This window comes from Marmota marmota, unplaced genomic scaffold, assembly GCF_001458135.2.
Source record: "Marmota marmota marmota unplaced genomic scaffold, marMar, whole genome shotgun sequence".
NCBI classification, from domain to species: domain Eukaryota; kingdom Metazoa; phylum Chordata; class Mammalia; order Rodentia; family Sciuridae; genus Marmota; species Marmota marmota.
In genome coordinates this window covers 955,746-976,258 of record NW_026000068.1, presented here as the reverse complement: position 1 = coordinate 976,258, position 20,513 = coordinate 955,746, and the positions used below count along the sequence as shown (strand labels likewise).

General features: G+C 60.0%; 1 protein-coding gene across 4 annotated transcripts in view; it reads left to right on the top strand.

The window, feature by feature from the left end:
• Lpcat1 (lysophosphatidylcholine acyltransferase 1) overlaps window positions 1-19,593 on the top strand; it is a 36,397-nt gene extending 16,804 nt beyond the window's left edge. Inside the window, exons 5-14 of one of the 4 annotated variants that reach the window (XM_048813966.1) lie at window positions 995-1,055; window positions 6,229-6,287; window positions 7,486-7,520; window positions 8,638-8,692; window positions 10,281-10,387; window positions 12,056-12,181; window positions 12,570-12,723; window positions 14,348-14,446; window positions 16,319-16,460; window positions 17,900-19,593. In XM_048813966.1, the coding sequence (XP_048669923.1) occupies window positions 995-1,055; window positions 6,229-6,287; window positions 7,486-7,520; window positions 8,638-8,692; window positions 10,281-10,387; window positions 12,056-12,181; window positions 12,570-12,723; window positions 14,348-14,446; window positions 16,319-16,460; window positions 17,900-18,084 (1,023 nt within the window). In that variant the 3' untranslated portion in view covers window positions 18,085-19,593. Of the gene's footprint in view, window positions 1-994; window positions 1,056-4,376; window positions 4,436-6,228; window positions 6,288-7,485; window positions 7,521-8,637; window positions 8,693-10,280; window positions 10,388-12,055; window positions 12,182-12,569; window positions 12,724-14,347; window positions 14,447-16,318; window positions 16,461-17,899 lie in introns of all 4 variants that reach the window. The other 3 variants (XM_048813965.1, XM_048813967.1, XM_015490443.2) reach the window with 3 other exon arrangements.
• Window positions 19,594-20,513: the final 920 nt, after the last annotated feature.

Here is a 20,513-nt window from a genome sequence, read left to right as displayed (position 1 = left end):
CCTTGATGGGTCTTCCAGGGCATGTGAGCAAGGGCACTCTTCCTGGGTGCTGGGCTCTGCTCCGTTTGTCTTGGTGAGTGTGTGAACCCAGGAGTGTGCTCAGCGTTGCTCAGGGTGCTCTTGGTTTTGGTGCCTGGGGTTTAAAATCGGAGGAAATGCAAAAACGGTTCAGCATCGTACCTCAGATGGGGCCGTGCAGCTCCTCTCTGCCTTCCCAACCCGAGTGTGGCTACTGACTTCCACCCCTGGCCTGAGCTGTCCCTCCTGCGTGTCCCCTGTGGGCAGCAGCGTGGCCTGTTCACTGAGAGGCTTTGGGGCTGCCCGGGCTCTGATTTTTGCTTTTCATTGGGGCCAGTGTTAGGGGCTGGACTTCCCAGGCCCCCAGCTTCTGGTTGCTGGCCCAGGGCGGCCCGCTGGGGTCTCAAGACTTCCAGGGTGCCCCAGCCACCGCCCCCCTGTACGGCCTCTCCCCCTCCCCACGAGCTTGCCGGCTGCCCTCCTGCGCTTGCTGGGGCCAGGCCTGAGGGCAGCCGAGGCCGTGCTTTCCAACAGATGGGGAGTTTCCTTGAGTCGGTAGGAGTGACTCACATGCAGCGTCCACGGCCGTCACTGTTGGTTCTGTGGGCCTCTCCCACTGGCCCTCCAGCCGCGGTACTCCCTCGCTATCTGCCTCTGTTCCCGTCGGCACGTTTCCTTTGCGAGTACCACCGCAGCCTTCCGTGGGGTGTTGTATGAACTGCTCCTGGGGTGGCCCCTCAGTGACCCCAGCTCCAGGAGCGTGTGAGAAGACGCAGGCTCCTGCCTACTTACATCTTTAAAACCAGGAGGCTGGAGTCCTGTGCGCGTCCCGTGCCCCGAGCTTCCAGCCAAAAGTGGTGAAAGAGTCTAAACTGTCAGTAGCAGAGACAATATGCCGGAAAAATTGGCACCTGTGTTCTCTGAGTGATCCTGTGTGGTCTAATACTGGCTTTTTTTTTTTTTTTTCTATTTCAAGATAATGATTTTTCCAGAAGGAACGTGTACAAATAGGACCTGCTTGATTACCTTCAAACCTGGTATGTTGTTTCCTTATTTATTTATTTTTCTCCTCTGGGAGGGGAAAACATTAAAGTGATATTTTTAAGTAATGTCATATGTTGATAATAAGAATCTCTGCTATTCTCATATATGCTGGGGTTCTCAGAAATATTCCAGAGTCACAAGATAATTTTAATGCACCATTTTTAAAAAGAGAAAATACAGGGGCATTGTGGCTCAGCGGCAGAGCGCTCACCTCGCGTGTGCGGGACCCTGGGTTCGATCCTCAGCACCACATACAAATAAATAAGTGAAATAAAGGTATTGTGTCCAGCTACAAGTAAAAAGTAGATATTTTTTTAAAAAAGAAAATATAATTAAACGAAGAAGAATTTTTAAAAATCACAGAATCCTAGAACTCGGGCCACTAACTCAGGTGTGTGAGGGAGGCTGTGGAAGTCTGGACTCTGACTGAGGTGTGGGGGTTGGCTTTGCTCAGGTCCAAGTTAGCAGGGACCCGGGTCAGTGGGGCCTCCTCGCCTCCCCGGCTGGCTCAGCCTCCACTTGTACCAGCGATGCCTTCCCACCTGCCGTTTGCTCTTCTTGGAAACCCAGGGGCAGAGACCTGCGCTGCCCTCGAAGCCCAGCTGGACTGCACCCTTCTCACCAGAGGGGGGCACCAGATGCACAGGTGCCCGGCCTCCTGTGGCGCTGCCCTGGCTGTGGCCTTGTTGCAGCAGAGGGTGGGCAGAGTCCTCGGTGATGCTGGCGAACTTGTGTGGAGCTCTGCACAGCCCCGGGTGCTCCTTAGTGGGTGCATTTGGAGGCGGGTGGTTCTTGTGACCTGCGTTGACCCTGGTGTGTGGACAGGTCCCAGGCTGCTCTGGGCCTTGGGGGCCACCCTGCCTGAGGCTCAGCAGCTTGACTCCGTCTGCGCTCCCAGAGTCCTCCATCTGCCGGTGCTGCCCGTGGTCCCCGTGCCTGGCTGCAGCTCCTCATGCCCGACTCAGAGCGCAGAGAGCAGGGGACAGCTTCCATGGGCAGCGGCGGGGTAGGCAGTGGAAAGCCCGTGCTCTGCGCTGCCCTGATCTAGAGCAGGCACAGTGGGGTGGGGAGTGCTCATCTAGTGACCAGGAGCAGGAGGGCCCCAGCCCATGCAGGGGTCTGTGAGACCCCACACTCAGAACCCCTAGCCCTAGGTGTGGCCCGTGACCCCAGCTGGGCATCCCCAGGGCCATTTAATGGGAACCTTGGTTATTTGAGACTGGGGTGCATCCCCAAAGCCACCACAGACAGACGGACCTGGAAGTGAGTTTGGGGTCTGCATCCACACAGAGCGTGTGCAAGGGGCAGCCCCACTGCCAGCCCCTTCCTCGGGCACCATGGCCAGGGGAACACTGTCTGAGAGGAGTCTCCCTCCTCAGAGCAGCCACCGGCTTCTCTTCAAGGGCAGCTGGGCTTCATGTGCCAAAAAAGGAGGACTGTAGACCCAGGGAGAGCCAAGGCCCTGAGCAGGTGGACAGCATCACAGAAGATCAAGGAGGGTTGGGTGCCTCAAGCCGTGCAGTGGGCACCAGCCGAGCACTTGTGAGGGTCTCGGTGAAGATAACATGGTGGGCAGAGTCTGGGGACAGGCAGGCTCTGGTGTGTCCCCAGGGCTCACAGCCCAGGACGGTGCCTGAGTAGCCAGGGCAGGTCATCATCTGGACTGCAGCTCCGTGAGGAGCCTGGGTCAGGACCTGCTGCCACCGTGCCCTGGGCCCTCAGTGCCATAGCATCCAGCTGCTGGCCCCCAGAGCCTCAAGATGAAGGTGGCTGGAGACTGGTCCTAGCTTCTCCAGGTGGTGGGCCACCACGGAAGGGTCGGTCCTCCTTGTGGGAGCAGCCGTGTGGTTTCTCTGACCTGCCAGGGCTCAGCCAGGCAGACACGGGGCCCCAGCCAGTGTGAGCGCTTGTGGGACCCCAGTGGCCTGCAGGCCCTGAAACCTGGGAGGAGCCGCCACCCCTGCTGGAGTCCGCCTCAGGGCTCAGGACGGGCATCAGCAGCGTGGCTCTGCGAGCTGTGCCAGCCCAGCATGGCTCTGCGAGCTGTGCCGGCCCCGGGGTCTGTTTCTCCCCACAACTCCCACCCTCACCTGACACGCATGTTCAAATGCACACGTTTTGCCTGAGTTCCAAAATGGACATGTGAAATTTGAAACAAAGTTTTTTCCCTTTGATTATCACTGAGTTATATTGGTGGTAACATTACACATGGTCATGACGGTCAGCTGGGCCAGGACAGCAAATGCCACGCCCCATGCTCAGTCCCAAGAGGTAGGACTGCTTTCACCAGCGAGCGCTTCCGAGGATCTGGCCTCCTCTGCCAGGTGCCAGTGCTGGGTTGGAGCCCAGGTCCATGTGGCCCTCTCCTGGTGCAGGGCCGCCCCTCCAGCAGGCACACAGAAATGGCAGAGGAGCTGTTTCTGTCTGCTGCTGAGCCCACAGGAGAAGAGGCGCCTGCCATGCCAGACGCCAGGTGAGCCCAGTGGTCAGGCCAGGGACGGAGGCGAAGGCCAGACGCCGACTGCAGGTGGATGTCCTGCACAAGGCAGGACCTTAGCAGCCTGGGCCATCAGCTCGGACACAGCCCTGACTCTGGTCGGCCACTAGGGACAGAGAACTGGCCTCAGACAGTGTTGCCGCAACCCCATGAGCAGGCAGCTGTGCAGAAGCCCAAGCCCAGAGCAGCCCCAAATCCCTTTACTGATGAACGGGAGGGCCCTTGGAGGCAGGAGGCACTTCCACAGTGTCCTGCGACATCCATCTGTGCCTTTTATCCGGGCTCTCCTGACAGCTGGGTGTTGACATTGGTGTTGTTGACATTGTTTTTTTTGTTTTCTTATAAAGCTTTAAACAGAAATTAAGACAGAAATAGAGCCTCACAAGGCCGTTTGTGGAGCTTTGCTGTCCACTAGAGGACACTGCACAGTGTGTGTGGGAACTGAGCAGGGCAGGTGACTGACGTCCACTGGCCTTCCTAGGCCCCGCTGCCCTCCCTCCTCCAGGCCCTCGGGCTGACCTGCCCACACAACCAGGCAGTGCCAAGGCCCTGCCCTGCAGGACGGAAGGCTGGCCTCCAGGACACTTCCAGTCTACACACTTCCAGGAAGGGACTGGCCAGGGGCTGGGGGTGATGACCAGACATGCATCGCGGGTCTGCCTCTTGTGCTCCTCCGTGCCAAGACCCCTGGGTCTTTGGAGCAGCGCCCACCTGTGGAAGTGGTCCTGCTCTGGAGTCCACTGGAAGGCCTGGTGGAAGGCTGGTTTGGGGCCAGGTCCGCCGCCTGGCAGTGAGATGGTTGTCCTCTCTTTGGCAGGTGCATTCATCCCTGGTGTCCCTGTTCAGCCTGTGGTGCTGCGATACCCGAACAAACTGGTAAGTTGTGTTTCCTGGAGCTGGTGTTGCACACTGTGCAGGACAAGGCTGCAGTGTCCAGGTGTACCTGCCTTGCCCTCTCTCTGCACCTTCTGTCCACCCAACCTGGTGGACGGAGTTCAGCAAACGCCACCGCATGGTCACAGCCCAGAGGGCAGGACAGGTCACACAGGATTTCCAGATAGGAGCCTGTCTGCAGGTGCACTGCAGATAAACCTGAGTTCTGAAATGTCCCTGGTGTTGGAGCATCAAGTCCTGCTCTCGCAGGTCATGAAGCAGGCCTCTTCCCCCCACGGCCCACCCTGACACTTTGGTGAGAGGCTCTCTATGCTTGTCTCACACTCAGACAGTTTTTAAATTAGGAACATCTCAATTCTGGAAGGCTAGGGGCTCGGGGAAAGGGACTGGGTGGCTTTACAGAGGCACGGCTTTGCCGTGCCTCTGTTCCCTGCGGAAGTATCCCTTGTTTAAGAAAACACAAGAGGCCAGGTGTGGTGGCGCACGCCTATAATCCCAGCATCTCAGAAGGCTGAGGCAGGGGGCTCATGAGTTCAAAGCCAGCCTCAGCAAAAGCAGGCGCTAGCAACTCAGTGAGACCCTGTCTCTAAATAAAATACAAAATAGAGCTGGGGATGTGGCTCAGTGGTCAAGTGCTCCTGAATTCAATTCCCAGTATCCACACACAAAAAAGAAAACACTCCAGACTTCTGGAGTGCCCTTGGGGACCGCACTGGGGCAGAGAGCCCAGGTGGACCAGTTCCAGCCCAGCTGCACCCTCCCCCAGCTCCTGATGTCCTGCAGATGCTACCCCAGGGCCCGCTGCACCTTCTGCCTCAGGGCAAGTGTCCTCGGGCCTCCCTCGTGGTTGGAGCCCCAGGCCTGGGCTCAGTGTGGGGGGCACCTGGTGTCTCTGGATGGAGAAACCTCCCTAGAGGTGGGCTCGCAGCCTGCAGGGCTCTTCCTGCAGATATTCTATGACAGCAGAGCAGTGCTCATAGAAAGAAAAGGCTGTGGCCCCCGGCTTGATGGGCCAGTGCAGCAGGAATGCAGGCCACCTGTGGGCACGGGGGTGCAGCCACGGACAGGGCCAGTGCAGACCCAGAAGCCACGAAGCTGACTCTGGTCCTTCCTCACGGGTGTCTCTACCCACAGCTCTGCTAGTGACACACCCTGGTGTGCAGGCCCAGGTCTCCCGGGTGAGCCTGCCTTGGTGTGGCTGCCACACGGCTCTCACTTGCATCTGTGCCTTTTATCCGGGCTCTCCTGACAGCTGGGTGTTGACATTGGTGTTGTTGACATTGTTTTTTTTGTTTTCTTATAAAGCTTTAAACAGAAATTAAGACAGAAATAGAGCCTCACAAGGCCGTTTGTGGAGCTTTGCTGTCCACTAGAGGACACTGCACAGTGTGTGTGGGAACTGAGCAGGGCAGGTGACTGACGTCCACTGGCCTTCCTAGGCCCCGCTGCCCTCCCTCCTCCAGGCCCTCGGGCTGACCTGCCCACACAACCAGGCAGTGCCAAGGCCCTGCCCTGCAGGACGGAAGGCTGGCCTCCAGGACACTTCCAGTCTACACACTTCCAGGAAGGGACTGGCCAGGGGCTGGGGGTGATGACCAGACATGCATCGCGGGTCTGCCTCTTGTGCTCCTCCGTGCCAAGACCCCTGGGTCTTTGGAGCAGCGCCCACCTGTGGAAGTGGTCCTGCTCTGGAGTCCACTGGAAGGCCTGGTGGAAGGCTGGTTTGGGGCCAGGTCCGCCGCCTGGCAGTGAGATGGTTGTCCTCTCTTTGGCAGGTGCATTCATCCCTGGTGTCCCTGTTCAGCCTGTGGTGCTGCGATACCCGAACAAACTGGTAAGTTGTGTTTCCTGGAGCTGGTGTTGCACACTGTGCAGGACAAGGCTGCAGTGTCCAGGTGTACCTGCCTTGCCCTCTCTCTGCACCTTCTGTCCACCCAACCTGGTGGACGGAGTTCAGCAAACGCCACCGCATGGTCACAGCCCAGAGGGCAGGACAGGTCACACAGGATTTCCAGATAGGAGCCTGTCTGCAGGTGCACTGCAGATAAACCTGAGTTCTGAAATGTCCCTGGTGTTGGAGCATCAAGTCCTGCTCTCGCAGGTCATGAAGCAGGCCTCTTCCCCCCACGGCCCACCCTGACACTTTGGTGAGAGGCTCTCTATGCTTGTCTCACACTCAGACAGTTTTTAAATTAGGAACATCTCAATTCTGGAAGGCTAGGGGCTCGGGGAAAGGGACTGGGTGGCTTTACAGAGGCACGGCTTTGCCGTGCCTCTGTTCCCTGCGGAAGTATCCCTTGTTTAAGAAAACACAAGAGGCCAGGTGTGGTGGCGCACGCCTATAATCCCAGCATCTCAGAAGGCTGAGGCAGGGGGCTCATGAGTTCAAAGCCAGCCTCAGCAAAAGCAGGCGCTAGCAACTCAGTGAGACCCTGTCTCTAAATAAAATACAAAATAGAGCTGGGGATGTGGCTCAGTGGTCAAGTGCTCCTGAATTCAATTCCCAGTATCCACACACAAAAAAGAAAACACTCCAGACTTCTGGAGTGCCCTTGGGGACCGCACTGGGGCAGAGAGCCCAGGTGGACCNGACCTGGTACAGTCAGGGCCAATGTAGACAGGACCTGGTACAGTCAGGGCCAATGTAGACAGGACCTGGTACAGGCAGGGCCAGTGTAGGCAGGACCTGTTTCAGGCGGGGCAGGTATGGGCAGCACCGGTGCCTGAGCAAGGGCAGCCTGGAGCCTGTGAATGTGCTGGAGGGCAGCAACACAGCAGCTCCGCTCTGCGGACGAAGGTCCCTGGATGCACTGGAGGTGGAGAGGCAGGGAAGGGGTCGGCTGGGACTGAGGCAGACCTGGAACCGCAGCCTTGCTGCCAAGAAGAGAGATACGGGTGTTTGCAGGACCTGGGACATTGGGACCCAAGTCCACCCAGGAGGAAGAGACCCTGGGCCTCTGCAGGTCAGGGGGCGGGCAGCCCACAACACCTAGCTCCAGGCCTGATGGATTCTGCTCTTCTCCTGCCCTCAGGACACCATCACATGGACCTGGCGAGGACCCGGAGCGTAAGTTGTCCCCACGTCCTCTTGTTTGTCCTGTCGTTCTGTGGAAACGTGGGCCCTCTGGGGTTCCCTGTGCCTGTGTCACTTTTGCAAATGTGAAAGTTGCCATTTGGTAGTGGTCAGGTCCAGCCCACTGTGAAAGCCAGTGCCCCTGTGAGGCCCCATCCTAGCACTCTGGATTCGGGGACTTAGAGTTCTTCGGCTTCAGCACCCTCAGGAGGTCACCAAGCTCTTCTGTTCCATCCCTAGTCATCAGCTCGGTAGCTACCACCGTCCACCTGGTGGCCAGGTGTTCAGGGTGGGGACTTCTGCTCAGACATGGGGCTGGGTAGTGCTGGATGGCGGAGGCTTTCGGGTTGGCATCCCTGACCCCTGGGACAGTCACACAATGGTTAATAGCCCCACACAGTAAGAAGAGCCACAGTGGGAGCCCAGGATGCCCAGCTCCTCTGGGCCTCCAGGACACTGGTGTGTGAGCTGGTGTTTGGAGGGAGGAGAGGTGGGTGACGAGGCCCATGAGAGAACAGGGCAGCCCAGGGACTTCAGGGGGAAGCAGGACTGGGCCTAGGCAGGTGACAGGTCAGGTGTCAGCCCTTCTCGGGATGAAGGGTCAGGAAGGGCTCTGTGGGGGCCTGTGTCTCGGGCTTGGGGATGGCATAATGGAGCAGAAACAGGCCCATGCAGAGAGCTAGGAAGCAGGCCGCAGGGTGGGCCTGGCACTCTGGGGCTCCCCCTTCCAGAGCCACGATGCCAGCTGTACACAGAGGCCTCGGAGCCAGGCTGCAGGGGCAGTGGCAGCACTGGGCTCTGGAGGACGTGGCCTGAGGCTGGGTCAGGTGTCCATAGATGAGGTTTCCTGAGCAGGAGGGCAGCTGGAGAGGACAGCATGTGAACAAACCCAAGGCAGGGCAAGCATTGGGACACTGAAGACCACTGCATGCCGGAGCGTTGGACTGGGCTCCGAGGCTCTGCGCCCTCCTGAAGGCTGCTCCCTGCCCAGCAGCGCCCTCTGGAGGGGTGAACCGGGAGGCACAACTGCAGACTCCAGCCCTGCAGTCGTTCACGGGAGGAGCCGAGAGCCTTGTTAACCAGTGTCACCGATCTGTTCAATGTTTTAAAGGTTGAAAATCCTGTGGCTCACCCTGTGCCAGTTTCACAACCAAGTGGAAATTGAGGTATGTGTGGTTACAGTGTTACCCAAGGTCATGTTCAGGTCTGTCCAGTGGTGTAAATGCTTCCCCGGGTCTGTCCAGAGGCACAGAGTGTCAGAACAGGGTTCAGCTTAGAGCTGTGTAGACACAATGTTAAAACTGTTAAACTGAGGGCCCTTAATATAATGTTACAAAATGGCTAGGAGTCTACCAGCATTGACCCGCTGTGGAGAGCCAGCGCCATAGTGTTACATTCTGGGCTGAAACAGTGTCACTGGATCTCATCCCTTTCTTGGGTTTCCTTAGAGGGGCTTCCTGGTTACTTGGCACCAATAACTTCATGTCTTAAATGATTTGGGACCATTCAGACAGGACTTTTTTAATCAATGAGGAAGCTAATCCTATCAATCTTTTATTATGGTTATTACAGCTTAAGTGTGTAGAAAGCTAGCACCTATGCAATAACTTTGCTTTCAATTTTACTGGCACTAATACTGCTGAGTTCATCCTGCTAAATACGTCTGGCCGTCGTCCTGATGGCATTTGGTTAGGGCATGTCTGCCAGGTCCTGACGCCCGTGTGTTGGCTAACCCACTTGGCCGTGTTCGTGCACTGTAGGATTTTTCATGAGTGAAGAATAGCTTGAAAGGGACCTAAGGCAACGCAGTGCACAGACTCAAGGATGCGTCCCCCGCACCTTCCACAGACATCACAGGGCAGTGCTAGCTGGACAGCTGACCCAGCCAGGCTGCCCACTTCTCAGGGAGGTCAGCCCCTGTGACTGCAAAGCCCTGAGCCAGCCTGGCAGCCCTGCAGCTGGGGTGCGTATGTGGGCCGCCACTGCTCCAGGAGGCAGCCGGGCCAGGTCCAAAGGCCCGGTGCTCCTGGTTCTGAGCAGCTCTGTCAGAGCTGGTGGCTCATTTCGGGAGAAGAGACCTAGTGGCCCCGCAGATGCCTGTCTGTACATGCGTGGCTTGTGTAAGGGGCTAAGACCATGGCAGTTGACGGGACTTTTAAATAAAGCAGGAGTGGCAGCGTGGAGTTCCACAGGGAGCGCCGACGGGCTCCGGGTGCTCCCACGTGAAACAGGTTCAAGGCGCCAGGGAGGGTCTTTGCCTCTGTGTGCAGGATGGGAGTTGTCGACATGACCTCAGTCATTTAAATCCCGTGTCTCAGGCACCATGTGTCCACAGCACGATTTATCTTAATTTCAAAATAGTAAGTGACAGAAAGCTGCCAAGAGTTTCTTCCAAATGTGTAGACAAGTGTAGTTTGTCAGACAAAACTGTGACCTTGGGAGGTGGAAATGCAGTGCCTCAAGACCCACCTCTCGTGAGGTCAGAGGTGAGCATGCAGAGGAGCTGGGTGTCCTGCCGGGGTGTGTGTGTATCAAGTGTGTACGTAGTAGGTGTGTGCAGTGTGCACATGTGGGTGTGTGCAGTGTGTGCATGTGCAATGTGCACGGGTGTGGGTATGCGGTGTGCACGGGTGGGTGTGGGTGGGGCACTGCTAACCTGCCTGGGCAGACCTCGCCTGCCGGCCGGCAGTCCTAACAGTGGTAGCTCTGTGCGGTTGGGCTCTGTGCTGTTGGCCTCTTGCGCTGCCCCTGCAGCTGACCTGCCTTCTCTGTGCCCAGTTCCTCCCCGTGTACAACCCTTCTGAGGAGGAGAAAAGGAACCCTGCACTGTACGCCAGCAACGTGCGGAGCGTCATGGCCGAGTGAGTGAGCGCCCCTTCCCCGGCAGGCAACTGTCACCCTGTCACACCGGGAGAGCAGGTGCTGGGCCCTGGCGGGGAGCACTGGGCCTCCTGCCTCGTGCCGCACTTGTGTCTGGTGGTGTTTCTGCCCGTTCACCATGTAGAAGGTGGTTAACTCTTGCTTCGTTTGCAAGTTCAAAGCTCCCGTTGGCACCTGACCCCATGTTTCTGCTGCAGCCCGACCCAGCCCACAGGAGCACCAGCCCTGGCAGCTCGGGGTCGGAGCCTTGCGCCCAGGCCTCTGAGTTCACCCCCACCTAGGCTGCCAGTGTTGTGTCCCCCACAGGCCAAGCATGGTACTTCCCGCTGGCCTCGTAAGACCACAGTCCCCCAGGGGCTCGAGGTGGGCAGGGCGGGCCTGTCGCCACCCGCTCTCACACGGTTCTGTTCCTCTTTGAAGCAGGGCCTGGCCTGCCCTGCCCCTCGTCCGCTCATCGCAGGCCAGTGATGGTGCCCGTGCACCCCCTCTCCCTTCCTCAGGCACCGGCCCTGCTCGCTTCCTGACCCACAGGTCTGGGTGGAGCTCCAGGCACATCTTCTGGTCGGGGGCAGTGCCTCTTGTGGGCTTGGTGAGGGTCCTGCTGGCTCTGGGAGGAGGCCAGGGACCAGGTGCCGCATCTCCTGCCCAGAGCCTCCTGTGGTCTCGCCCTCCTTGCTGCAGGTGCCCACCCCCAGACCTGGCAGGGCTGGCTGGAAGGCCGTCCTCTGCTCCCCACAGGGGAAGTGCCTTTCCCTTTAGTCCCCTGCCGGCCACACAGCTCGGGAAAACAAGCCTGCACTGGCCCTGTGCCCAGCTGAGCCGGACAGGGGCCAGAGCTGTGCACACCTGGGACCCAGGGAGTAGCTGAGACCCCATCTGCGTCCAGGCCAGGCCCTCCCAGCCCTTCCCAGTTCCTGGGCCCCCGCAAGGGACACAGGTGACAGGAGCCCGCCATGCCATGGCTTTTTGGCCCTGGACGCTGCCTCTGGAGCCAACGGGGTTTGCAGCCGGATACCGAACCCTGAAAGCTGGCGCTGAAGGCTTCGTGCCAGCACGGCTGCCTGGGCGCCCTGTGCCTCGGGCCCTCCTTTGATGCTTCGTGTCAGTGTTCTCTGACCCCTGGGCTCCCCAAGGCTCAGGGCCCCAAGGACAGGCGGGTCTTTCCAGACCTAGGGCATGTGCTCTGTGGCCTCTGCTCAGTACCCGTGCGGGAAGCCTGCCTATGGCGGTGCTCACCCTCATTTCAGCCCCCACCGTGATCAACGTTACGTTCTCACTCAGCCTTTAACTTAAAAACGTTTGTCTGAGTACAGATCAGAAGTGGTGGACCTGCCTGAGGGGCCCCACCGGGGAGTGCGTGCTCTACAGAGCAGCTTCCGTCCTGGGGGCACCAGGGGGGTGGGCATGTGGTCAGTGGGCACCACTGCATGGGCGTCTGATTGGAGCTGCCCCCAGCAACCCGGCCAACCTCTGCACTCTCCCACAGGCTGGGGCTGTGCTTCTGCACTGTGGACACACATGGCCAGGCACAGCATATAGGTGTTCCCTTGAGACCGTCCACCCTGGTGCCCTCAGACGCCCCGGCCCCCTTGCCCAGCTGCTGAGGGGGACTGGCCAAAGTGGGGAGGCTGACGGCCCCTTCCTTGCAGGGCCTTGGGCGTCTCCGTGACCGACTACACGTTCGAGGACTGCCAGCTGGCCCTGGCCAAGGGACAGCTCCGCCTGCCCGCTGACACCTGCCTGTTGGAGTTTGCCAGGCTGGTGCGGGGCCTCGGGTGAGTGTCCTGGGACCCCCCAAGCGAGGGTCAGGACCCGGTGTAGCTGAGGCACAGGGCAGATGGCCCAGGAAGTGACGTTTGTACCTGCTCCAAGGTGACTTAAATATCAGCCTCAGTCCACATAGAAGGGCCTTAGAAGCCCTCTGTGGTGGGCATCAGCTGTCCCCCGATGCCATGGGTGTCCAGGGAACGGGCAGAGCGGCCAGCACGTCCCCTGTTGGCCAGAAGCCAGGCAGCCCCGCACCTGCTGGCCCAGGCTCTGCCTCAGCCTGGCAGCCGACGCTGGTCCTGCCGTGTGGGTAGCCTGAGGGTCCTGAGGAGCCTCCGGAGGGGTGGCAAGGCCCCTGGTGGACTTCTTGAAAGAAACTCCTCCTTATTTTTTTAGGCTGAAGCCTGAAAAGCTTGAGAAGGATCTGGATAAATATTTGGAAAGTGCCCAGGTGCAGAGCCGGGAGAGGCTGGGCCTGCCGGCGTTCGCCGCATTCCTGGGGGTCCCCGTCTCGGACACACTGGAGGAACTCTTCTCGCTCTTTGATGAGGTGCGGCCGCTAGAGAGGGGTCTTGGTGCGACACCGGGCTTTTCAGAATACAAGAGGCCTTTGCTGTGGCTGGAACACACCTGACCCAAGTTTGAGAGCAGAGGAGGAGCCCCGCTGCCCAGGGCCAGTGTCCAGCATGCCCCTTGCCCGGGGCCAGCACCAGCCGGTCCCGCTGTGCTCCTCGGTGTGTGCAGAAGCAGATCATCCAAGCCTTCCCTCCCCAAGACGTGCTGGTGCTGTGGGGTCTCAGTGGGTGTCTGAGAGGCCCACACCACACAGCCAGCCCAGCCCCTCCCACGTCCCGTGCCCTCCTAGGTCACACACTGGCCAAATGAGGGTCCACGGTCACGTCACCGTGGCTCTGAAAGGTGCCTCGTGAGGTCAGGGTGGCGGGCAGAAGCCGGCTACGCCTGCCCATCATCACAGGGTCGCCAATTGTGCTGTGTCCCGTGTGACCCCACTGCCTGTCCTGCGTGGCACGGCACCTCCTGTGAGCTTGTCTGGCGAGTTCGTGTACATGACGGGCAGCCTCAGTGTGGCTGTGGCAGGATCGGGGAGCCTGTGAGTGCCTGGGACACTTCGGTCCCTGGGTCATGGATGTCACCGTGACCCTGGGTTCACATCCTCCCCAGCCAGAGGCAGTGCTGACGCAGCCCGGGCCGGTCCTACTGCCTGCACTGCTGGGCCTTGGCTGTTCCTGCTCAGGCCTCTCGGGCTGGGTTCCCAGCTTGTGACAGGGATTCTTGGTCAGCTCTCGTGTCCCCAAGTGACCCATAGCGATGTGTGGGGTGTTGATTTTTACTTTCTGCTCTTTCAAATGCATGGTGGTCATTTGAGGTAAGAGCATGCCCCATTTCACCTGCAGGGCCTCAGACCCAGAGGCCCAGCTGTCCCAGAGCTGGACACATGTAGCCATTGGGTCTAGTGTGGGCTACACCTGCCTGGTGCCCGAGCTGCTTCCAGAGACCAGCACCCTGTACCCCAGGCCTTGAGAGCTGGACCAAGGCCACTGCAAGATGGCCACCACATCCCCTCAGAGGGTGCTCAGGACCTTCGCCTGCCTGACCCTGGGCCTAACGTCTGCAGTGGACCAGGGGCAGGGGCAGCAAGAGTGACAGTCCTGTGCACCCAGCACGCCGCTTCCTGAGCTGACGGGCGTCCTGCTGCATGTGTCCTTCACCGTGTCCCACTCACCTGTGGTCCCCGCCCGTCCCTGCCTTCCAAGCAGGGCTGTGTCCCACCGAGACTTGGAGCAGGTGGCTGAGGGTCTGGGTGGTCAACTCCACTTGGTTGGACCTGGACCCTGTGTTCCGAATGCTGAGGTCTCTCCACAGCAGGCAGGTGCGCAGGGCACAGCAGGTGTGGCTGCTTGGTCTTCTGACCCGTCTTGGCAGGCAGCAGGCCTTTCTCGCCTGCTCTCCTTCCTGGAGAAGCTGCGCCCGTGGCCTGCAGCCCTGGGAGTCGACCATGTGTACAGGCAGCTCCCACGCAGAGCCAGCTGCCCGGCAGGTCCTTCCGGAAACCCTCTGCCAGCACACCGGCCTGCAGGACGCCTGGTCCACCTGCCTGCTGACTGGCTGCCCAATGGGGAGAGCAAGCCCCTGAGGGTGTGTCTCTTTTGCAGAGCGGAGACGGCCTGGTGGACCTGCGGGAGTACGTGGTTGCCCTGTCAGTGGTGTGCCGGCCATCCCAGACTCTGGACACCCTCCAGCTGGCATTTAAGGCAAGTGGGGTCCCACGTCAACAATTCATGGGGACCGTCAGGCGCCACATCAGACCTGAGACACGGTCTTACCGCCCCTCGCCAGTGGCAGCTCTGAAGTCTGCTTCACCGCTGCACTTGCAGACATCTGTAGAGTGGGAGGGCATGCCCAGTGCCCTGGGCAGGGCCCACACAGCCCCCATCAGCTCAGCCCACTCACTGAGTCCCCCAGCCAGGCCAGTTCCTGCTGGGCCTCGACCTCCTCCCACCCACCTGCAGGCCTGGGCCCCTCGGGGCTGACCTCGCCAGCCCTGTTACCTGGGGTAGAGCTGGGCCAGCTTTGCCCGTCTAGAGACAGGGTCCTGTTAGAGACGCCCATAGGAGCAGCTCGCATCAGTCAGACGTCAGAACCTGAAGCCTGAGTCAGGAGCCACTTGTCTTGCTGCTTGGAGAACCCCCCTTGTCCCTCTGACTGCACACCCTCCACAACCAGGCTGGGAAATGCCTTCACGTGCCAGGGTGGCTTATGTGGGTCACACTGGGGAACTGACAGGGTGATGTCAACATCTGGCCCCAGCGGGCCTGGGCAGGCCACTTCTGAGGCCTCTGGCCTGCATCCAGGCCACATCCTGTTCTGACAGCCTGGCCCATCTCGGGCTCGTAATGGGTGACAGCAGGTGGGAGGTGGCACTCTGCAGGGCCTGAGCTCATCCTCGGGCTGGCACTGTGGAGGCCCCACCGTGGGTGGGCAGGTAACTGCCCTGGAGAGGACTATGTCTCCACAAGTCTCTCAGGGCCCTCGCCTCTGGGTGGCAGCACACGCCACCCTGCCTTGGCCGCCTGGTGCTGGGAAGTCACCTCTCACGTGCTGCCTGGCAGAGTGCAGAGGCCACTGCCACACCTGCCCGGCTCACCTGCTGCCACGCCTCCTCACCCTGACTGCTGCTGGCGCCACGTTGGGCTCTCGTGTCCCTGCTCTCTGCACCAGCACAGGCCACCACCTCCTAATGACACGCCCTGTCCCTCCTGCTGGCCCCGACGTCCCCCAGCCCTGGTCACATGCAGGCAGCCTGGTGACACGGGCCTACATGGGATGCTCTGTGACAGGACCGGGTGACACAGCCGTGGCACCTTGACAGGTTCCCCATGTCATGGCTCAGGGCTGCCAACAGCTCTGAGGACGCAGGGCACACACACGAGAGCGTCCCAGAAGTGGGGCTTTCGGGCGATGCCTGCACCCTGGGCCCCCAGTCTGCTCCGTGCCCGAGGGAGCCCTGACGCCTGCGGAAGCCCCCGGAACCTCCGGAGGAGGAGAGGGAAGCCCAGCAGTCCGCCGGCCCGGCTGCCGCCCTGCCCTGCTGCCCAGCCTGTAGATAACCATCTGAATGTAGAAACACGCGTCACCAGCACTCAGTCCAAGTTTCAGCCTGGGCACTCCAGACAGCCCGTCCAGGCCCATGGGCCTCCACTGGGCTGCAGTTCACGCTGTGGCCAGTAGGTGGGGCCAGAGGCACGCTGCTCTGCCAGAGCCCGGCCTGCGCTCCTCTGCTCTGGCCTTCTGTGGACTCAGCATGGCGCTGGACCCCAAGCCTGGATTCTCAGGGCCAGTGGTGCTGTGGGGAGTTCTGGGCCCGGCTCTGCTCTCTCCCGTGTGCCCCTTGCTTGTCGGTCTGCTGGTCAGTTGTAGCCAGGCATCGGCAGCCTCCTTGTCTCAGGCCGAGGGGCACCAGGTCCTAGAAGGTAGAAGTCAGGGGCCTGGGCACAGCCCTGCCTGGGGCCCAGCATTTCTGAGAAGGTGGGGTCATGGCTGCTGAGGGCTGGGACATCTAAGGACAGGTGCACCAGGCCTAGCCAGGAGAGGGAGCCTCAGTGACGCCCCGCTGTTCCCTGTAGATGTACGGGTCACCTGAGGACGGCGGTGTAACTGAGGGTGACCTGTCCTGCATCCTGAAGACTGCCCTGGGTGTGGCAGAGCTTACTGTCACCGACCTGTTCCAGGCCATCAACGAGAAGGGGAAGGGGACAGTCACGTTTGGTGAGTGGAGGAGGGGTCACCTGCCCCAGCAGCAGTCACGTGGCAAAGGCTCTGGCCCAAGAGTGCTGGGAGGGTGAGCCCGGGAGACCTGGGGACAGGACCAGAGCCCCTGTCCCTTCCACTCACCAGCCTGTCCTGTCCTCTCATGTGGCCCCGCGGCACCTCAGAGGCACAAGACACAGAGCCAAGCTCTGCCTGCTTCGAAAGTTCAGAGTCCACAGAGGTTGCAGGGTCTCCCCTCCTGGGGACATTGTAGCTACGTCCCCAGCAGCCACAGCCCTGGATCTCAGTCCACCTGGGCCAGGAGTAGTCTGTCAGGAAAGATGGAGCCTGGGGTTGGGCGCAGAACTGTTGCAGGTGTGCTGGGCACAGCGGTTCTCCCTAGAGGACACCTTTGGGGCATCTGAGCAGGTGTCCTGGATCCAGCACGGCTCCACTGGCAGGCCGGACACTGAGAAATGGCCAGGCTGATATTCACATCGCAGTGTGGAATCAGCAAACCAACCCCGAGGTGCCTCCTCCCTTGTGGAGGGAGTGACACACATCGCATCCTTTTGGGACACTCGTGGGTTTGGGGCTCCTGCCTGTGACCCTGCGGTGCCAAGCTCCTCACCATGGTCTTCTGAATCTTCACTCTCTCAACCTCTAAAATGGGTGCAGCAGTCTGTCCTCAAAGAATTGCCTTAAAGCAAATGAGAAATCCCATGCTCCAGAACACCGCACCCACCTCTGAGGGTCCAGGACGGAGCGCCGTGGGGACAAGAGGAGCCACGGCCTCAGGCGGCCCAGAACTAAGTGGCGGCAGGGATCCCCAGGGACAGGTCCACAGGGCAGGGTCACACAGAGCACCCTGGTCACCTCCAAGTCAGCGTGTGTTTTACTGAAGAAGCAGGACAGACATTCGCTGCGGGAGGCTGTGGAGATCTCGAAACGGCCAGTGTTCATGTCTTCTTTGGGGATGCTTTAAAAATTATGTCCAAAGTCAGACCCCAAGTGTGTGAGCGTGAAAGTAGGTGCCAGTGTGTGTCTGTGTGCCTGCCTGTGTCGGTGGGAACAATGCCAGGGTCTGCGAGGAGGGCCCTCGCTCTCGCCAGGTCCCAGTGCCAAAGCGTGTGCGGTTGGCGGCACCACCTCCAGGTGCTGCCCAGACACAGCCTCAGCCCACAGTCCACTTCGCGGGCGCTGAGGACGGGGCATTTCTGTTAGGCTCAAAGTCACCAGTTTTCCCTAGAGGGTCCCCAGGACAGGGTAGCTGAGAGGACCAGCCACTGTCCCCTCAGCATGCAGCAGAGACTGAGGCGCAGGTCCCCTCCCTCAGCATCTGCTTCCCTGCTGCCCTCCCCGGGGGACAGGGGATGCCACGTGAGCACAGGGGAGAGCCGGGGGCCAGGGGTCTGCTGCCCGAAGTCCGCTAACCGAGGTGCCTCTGCTTCTTGCAGCCGACTTCACCAGGTTTGTGGACTCGCACCCCGACTTCGCAGAGGAGTATCTGTACCCCGACCAGACGCGACACACGCACTGCACACAGACCCCGCCCGGGCCAACCCCCAACGGCTTCTGTGCCGACTTCAGCCCTGACAGCTCGGGCTTCGGGAGGGAGCCTTGTTGCAAGAAACTGGACTAGGACAGAGGACCCGGAGGCCGTGGCTCCCTGCCACCCTCGCCTCCCGTGGCCCGGGACACCTGGGTGCACTCTCCTCTCGTACCCTGAGCGTTCGCGCTGCACGCCCAGGCCCCGGGACTTGGGGTTGTTGCTCTGTCCCCTTGTGAGCAGCCTTGGAGGGAGCTGCGTGGGGCGAGCTGGGGGCGGCAGGTGGCCTCACCTAGAGCACCAGGCCCTCTGCGTGTCCCCTTCTCTGCGCATGGCACATTCGGGGCGGCCGCGCTGCTCACACTGGTGGAGTGGCCCACGCGTGGTCCCAGACCTCTGCCCGCCTTGCAGGTTGCAGCTGGCAGTGCTGTCACCGACACACGGTCCACTGTGTGGGAGCTCCTGGTCTTTTATAAACTTCATTTAGGTACTTTGGAACACATCCAGCATTTTTTTAAAAAAGAGAAAATTGTTTTTCTACTTCATTTTTCTTGTTGGGTCAGAGCATATTTGTTTACCAGCCCTTTTTTGATAGACGGAGGCCAACTCGCACCTCGATGACATTTCTAGCAACCTCTCCCAGGAAAGCCCCTCGGGCCTGTGGGGAGGCTTGGCCACCGGCGTCCGGCCCCAGGACACCTCTTCTGCTTTCCTTAATCCTTTTAAAATCCCCTTTTTTTATAAACGTTACCAGTTTGGTGTTTCTGTTGGAATATAGTGAGATCCATTTCATCAGAGCATAACCTCTGGCCACGGCCGCGCTCACTGGTAAATGAACCAGGCAGAAGGGGAGCCGGAGCGGTCAGTTCACCTCGAGTCCCCCCTCTCCTCCTCGAGCAGCTGACACTCCAGGCCTGGCAGGGAGGTCCCCTGACCCTGGCCTCTCCCCCTTTGCTTGGTTTCTGTGGTGACTTGGGGCACCGCAGAGCTCCCGAGTGTGGCTGACCCGCCGTGGCAGGGCTGTAGGCTCCACAAAGTCTCCTCCATCCTGGTCAGGCCCAGGCAGATGCCCTTCCTCGGAGCACACGGCGGCCACGGCGTCTCTCTGAGCCGGCTCTGGGTCTGTTTGGAATTTGTGCTTTTTTTCCTGAGATGAATTGGGTTTCCCATCTGGGGCACTGCACAGGGAGTGACCACCAGGCCAGAGTCCCGGGTGGCTCGGGCAGCACTGAGTGGGCAGTGCCACCAGTAAGGCCCACCCAGGCTCCTGGCTCCTTGGAGGGCATTCGGAGGCGGCCTTGGTGCCCAGCCGGCCACTCACAGTGACAGGTAAAGGTTCATTTTTAGAAGAGAAAAGCCTACAAATGGCTCATGAAGGAGGTAATAAACTAAGATATTCCAAGGGAGGGCCGCGCCCTGCCCTGCCGTCTGAAGATGAAGGGTTTTCAGAAGAAAATCTCTGAGACAGACTCGGAATGGATGTTTGTTCCTCCCGATTCTCTTCCCTCGCGTGGCGACCTGCAGTCTGCGGCCTCGCCCCGCGGAGCCACCACGTGAAGCACGTGGTTTTCTGTGGAATAAAGCCGTACGTAGATACTTGAAGGCGTGTGGTGTGGTGTGTCCTGTTTTTTGGAAGGGTGACAGCAGACATTTCCTAGAACCAGCCAAGATGCAGTTCCTCTCCATCGCTAGCAGGTCTGGAAAGCGCTGTGACTGAATGCTGTAGAAAAGGCTTTCTTGGAGCAAAGGGGTGCTCCGGCTGGATTGTGCCGGGGACAGAACCAGGAGGGCACGACACTGAGCCCCACCCAGCGCTTGTCATTTGCTGTCCTGGCTGGAAGCCAGACCACCCCCAGGTTCGTGCAGCTGAGCTTGGCTTGTGGGGAGGGGGCAGAGTGTGCCCAGCACAGCCCCCGCTGGCCGCCCAAGCTGGCTCCAGTGCCCTCTCCCCCGGCTTGAGTCACACCTGCAAGTGACTTCTCCCAGAAGGCCGGTCCACTTCTGGGTGACGTGGATTCTGTGCAGGCACAAACCCATCTGTGGACCTTCCATGGGGAAACTGAGTCACAAGGTCACCGTCCCACGCCTGTTGCTCTGTGAAATGACAGCGTGCTGCCCACTGACGTGCATGCTTACCACAGCTCGGGCACTCACGTGGCCACGCGAGGGCGAGCCGCGGCCACCACCATCCTGGTAGTCACAAGATCTGACCGGTGTGCACAGCCCCCTCCTCAAGCCCACTCTCTTCCTCTTAGCCCTGAGCAGGTGGGTCTTTGCCCTCCTACCCATTGTCACAGCCTCGGTCATGAGAGACCAAGGAGGACCCCAGGGCCTCGGGGCCCAAACTGCAGCAGCCCCATCTCCCCCTCACCAGCCGCCGTCTGATCGTGCAGCACCTGTCTTGCCCCTGGTTCCGGAGGGGGCAGCCCCCATTGCTGATGGCCACCTACACTGCGGTAGATCAGCTGTGGTCTGAGTGGAGGCGTCCCACCCTGGGAACCGACCTTCAAGCAGAGAAGCCT